Here is a 4,359-nt window from a genome sequence, read left to right as displayed (position 1 = left end):
TTGTATTTTTAAGGTCTAAAATTGGCCTTCACGTGTCATAACCCACTCCTGAAACCCAATGGTTGTTGAACTAGAAAGCATAAATGCTTATTATTGGGTTTTAACTGCCATTGCTTTCTATGAGGAAATGAAACAAATAAAAACTACTGAACACTGAACAGCTTACTGGCCAGAGGGTGTATAAAGTGTTGCCATTTTAATGGCCTACAGTTTCTGTCTCTCTCAATTTAGCCACCCACGTCTGCCAGACTATATAGCAAATTTTTCATTAGTGCAAACAAATTTGACTTTATTGCATAACAGCAAAAAACGACCCCTGTCTCTCTCGCTCTCTTTAGCTCGCTCTCTCTAGCGCTCTCTGTCTCACTCTCTATTGACAAATGAAACTCATAAAGTGCAAATGCATTAGCCTGTAATCATTTCTGTGTCTCTAATTTCATTTTAAAATGCCTATGGGCCCAAACTGACTGATTAACCTATTGGGCAAAAGGTTGATTTTGAAAAATGTCCTACAAACTTCCTGGATGCTTAATTTTAGGAGGTGTGTGTGTGTGTGTGGGGGGGGGGGGGGTGGGGGGAGGGGGTGGTCTAACCTTCCAGTTAGTGTACATTTGTTTGTGTGTGTGTGTGTGTGTGTGTGAGAGTGCGTGTGTGTGTGTGTGTGTGTGTGTGTGTTTGGACAGACTTTACATGTGCTGTTGTGTGGGCTGACTTTTGTTTTTTTGGGGAAACCACCTGCTTTTTAGGGCATATAGGTATAGTATATTCTTCTTTATAAAAGTAACCTCTGCTTGTATTCACACATCAGTCTGAATTGATTTGGAGTTACTGTTTTTCCTGCTGATGTCCGTGCCATTTCCCTTACTGGGGCTCTTGTCCAGCCCACACAGGGACTCGGTGACCCCCTCCTCCATCTCCATGTACTCTGCCTTGTCCCCTAACGAGGAGCCGGAGGGCGAGCCTTTAAACTTCTTCAGGAAGTCCGGGAAGTAGGGGCACCCCGGGGGCATGCTCTCCACCACCGGCGCCTGGTCTTCGTTGTCGGTCTCCCGGTGGTAGAAATAGTTGAAGTTGGACACGATGACCGGCACCGGCAGGGCGATGGTCAACACGCCGGCGATGGCGCACAGCGATCCCACGATCTTCCCGCCGACCGTGATGGGCTTCATGTCTCCGTATCCCACCGTCGTCATGGTGACCACGGCCCACCAGAACGCGTCGGGGATGCTGGTGAACTGCGACGTGGGTTCGTCCGCCTCGGCGAAATACACGGCGCTGGAGAAGAGAATGACGCCGATGACGAGGAAGAAGATGAGGAGCGCCAGCTCCCGCATGCTGGCCCGGAGCGTGTGGCCCAGGATCTGCAGGCCCTTGGAGTGCCGGGACAGCTTGAAGATCCGGAACACCCGGACCAGGCGGATGATCCTCAGGATGGCGAAGCTCATCGCCTGCTGCCCGTTGCCCTGGTGCTGCGCCAGGTCCGTGCCGAGGGTGATGAAGTAAGGCAAGATGGAGACGATGTCTATCGAGTTCATGATGTTCTTGAAGAAAGCGGGTTTGCTGGGACTGGCGAAGAAGCGGACTATGATCTCGAAGGAGAACCAGATGATGCACACCGTCTCCACGATGAAGAACGGGTCGTTGAAGGGGGTGAAGCCGTGGTCCGCCCGGGTGGAGTTGTTCCGCGGTTGCAGATACTCCTTCTCGTCCCTGAACTCCGGCAAAGTTTCCAGGCAGAAAATGACGATCGATATGACTATGACCAGCACGGACACCACCGCTATTCCCCGGGCCGGACTCGAACTCTCCGGGTACTCGAAGAGCAGCCAGATCTGCCGCTTGAACTCGTCCTCTGGAAGGGCTTTCTCCTCCTCCTTCACGAAGCCCTCGTCCTCCCGAAACTTGAGTATCGCCTCCTCCCCGAGTTCATAAAACTTCACTTCCTCGGAGAAGATGTCGAAGGGAACGTTGACGGGTCTTTTCAAGCGCCCCCCCGACTGGTAATAATAAAGGATGGCGTCGAAGCTCGGCCGGTTCCGATCGAAGAAGTACTCGTTCCTCAGCGGGTCGAAGTACCGGATCCTCTTGTCCGGGTCTCCCAGCAGGGTGTCCGGGAACTGCGTGAGGGTCTTCAGCTGGGTCTCGAACCTCAGACCCGACACGTTGATCACGACCCGCTCGCAGCAGCCGTACTCGGTGTAAACGTTCTCGTACCCCGACCGCGGACGCCGGTCGGTGAGAAACACCGTCTCCCCCTCTTCATCATCGTCGTCGTCCACGTTGCGGAGGAAACTCGATCTTTTGCCCCCTTTTGCGTCCTCCTCCTCCTCCTCCTCCTCCCCCCCCTCTTCCTCCTCGGCGCCTTCTTCCTCCTCCTCCTCGATCATGATGTCTTCCTCGGATCCGAGAAGCGCCAGCTCCGAGTGGCGCAGGTCCCCACCGAGCGTCGGCCGGGTCCGTCTCCAGCGTCCGACGCCGCGTTGCCGCTTCCGCGCTCTGAGAGCCCGCGGCTCGGGTTCGTGCTGCTGGTGCGAGGAGGAGGAGGAGGAGGAGGAGGAGGAGGAGGAGGCGGAGGAGGAGGAGGAGGAGGAGGAGGAGGGGCGAGACTGATGCTGCTGCTGGTTGCTATGGAGATGGGAGGACCCCCCTCCTCCCCCATCCCCGCCGGGTCCACCTTCAGCCGCCGCCGCCGCCGCCGCCGCCGCCGCCGCCGCTCGGGACTGGGCGGCCTGCCGCTCCCGCTCGCGTTCCCTCTCCCGCGCGCGAGCCTGGGCATACCCGTACGGCACGTGGCTGTTGCACCCTCCGTCCGCGCCCACCATCGCGAACTCCATCTTTTTTTATTTTATTTTATTTTATTTTATTTTATTTTATTTTTTTTTTAATTTCGCGACGCCTAAGCGAACGATCCGTTCGAAGGGAACGATTGAGGAGTCGGGGGTCGGTAAGAGAGTGGCGGGCGAGCGAGGGGATCTTCCGACTCGCGAGCTGAAAACAGTTACCACTGAGGGCTAAATTGAGGTCCAAGGCAGAGAGGGCCCAAGGCATTTGTCGTAATCCATATTGGGAGTGACCGATTCACACTTTGCATTCCACCGAAATAAACGATTCTGACGGAGTTGAGTGATTCCCGTGAGGATTCCATTCACAACTCGGATCCCAACCAGCTGCTCCTGCGACTCTCATTCATCGTCGCTTACCGTGCGTAATCCCGCCAACCGACTCAGATGAAACCGATAGTATGCAGAGAGAACGACTCTCCGAGGAGGCCGAGTGACACGTCGGGAACCGAATCTCAAAAAAGAGTCGAACCTTTCATCGGTGGTTCCGATCCGGTACCGTTATGATCCCGTTATAAGGGTGTGGGAAAGTTGCAGCTGGGGTGATGTAAGACATCAACAGGTCTGCCCAGGTGGCTGTATCTCAGCATGGTGTCCATGCTGATAGCTGCGTGTTCCATGCGACTGATTATATGCGTGCAGGCCTGCGGTTTTTATGACATCATCGTCAAAAAGCAAAATAAAAACAACAACAAAAAAAACAACAACAACAATGTGAGGTTTAGTGGAGTATTACGCAGCAGCCTGTGGGTCCAACTCAAGTCTTTTCAAATCACCAAGTCAACAGGCAACAACGGCCAGAGGAGAATCTCAGCCATCAGGTGGTTCAATTTATCCACCGGCAGTCGTTGCTCTCCAATTGGCTCTTTATTCTCTGTGGTTACTCCTGGTTGCCATTTTTAGATGATGAGCAAACTGGACCTTTTCATCCCCACGTCTACAGCGGATCCGAACGACTTTATCCCGCTGATGTTCCGAGGACCTGGAGGAGGAGGAGGAGGAGAGAAAACAAGAGAGAATAAGCATGTTCGGTTTGAGGGGGGGGGAAATAAAACATCAATTCGTACTGATGCCCGATGGTCTGGCGACAGTTTATTACTACGCATCTAGTGAATTAGAAACAACCACAGCCCTAATCTGACATTATTATTATTATTATTATTATTATTATTATTATTATTATTATTATAATTATTATTATTATTATTATTATTATTATTGCTGCTACTGCAAGGCAATTTGGCAACGCGCATGAAATCATTTTCCAAATTGTCTTTAGGAATATTACGCACGAGATTTTCCAATACAAAACAGAGCCTTCACGCTGTTACTTACATCAGAAAAGGGCCAAAGCAAATCGTCTCAGCGCCCCCTCACAAAAATCTGCTGGAGGTAGGTGGGTAGGTGAGGATGCAATTCTTGGCTTTGCCCAAATCCGCGTCTCGTTTTTGGGGGAATATTGAAGATCCCTCGTCGTGGACATACTAACTCCATATCCGTGTGCTCTGACGCACACCGG

The 4,359-nt window shown here is 52.3% G+C and overlaps 2 protein-coding genes across 2 annotated transcripts in view; both read right to left on the bottom strand.

Moving 5' to 3' along the window:
- Nucleotides 1–740: 740 nt before the first annotated feature.
- Nucleotides 741–2,834, bottom strand: kcna4 (potassium voltage-gated channel, shaker-related subfamily, member 4; the record flags this gene model as incomplete). The annotated part of the gene is made up of 1 exon (XM_079997165.1): nt 741–2,834. The coding sequence occupies one exon, from the start codon at nt 2,832–2,834 to the stop codon at nt 798–800; it is 2,037 nt and encodes a 678-aa protein (XP_079853291.1). The 3' UTR covers nt 741–797.
- An 892-nt stretch (nt 2,835–3,726) lies between these two features.
- arl14ep (ADP-ribosylation factor-like 14 effector protein) overlaps nt 3,727–4,359 on the bottom strand; it is a 14,386-nt gene continuing 13,753 nt past the window's right edge. The window contains exon 6 of the mRNA XM_079998288.1: nt 3,727–3,822. Within this exon, the coding sequence (XP_079854414.1) occupies nt 3,740–3,822 (83 nt within the window). The 3' untranslated portion in view covers nt 3,727–3,739. The remainder of the gene's footprint in view (nt 3,823–4,359) is intronic.

Source organism: Zeus faber (assembly GCF_960531495.2).
Source record: "Zeus faber genome assembly, chromosome: 3".
NCBI classification, from domain to species: Eukaryota; Metazoa; Chordata; class Actinopteri; order Zeiformes; family Zeidae; genus Zeus; species Zeus faber.
Note: the sequence above shows the minus strand (reverse complement) of the source record. Positions and strands in the feature narration are given on the sequence as shown.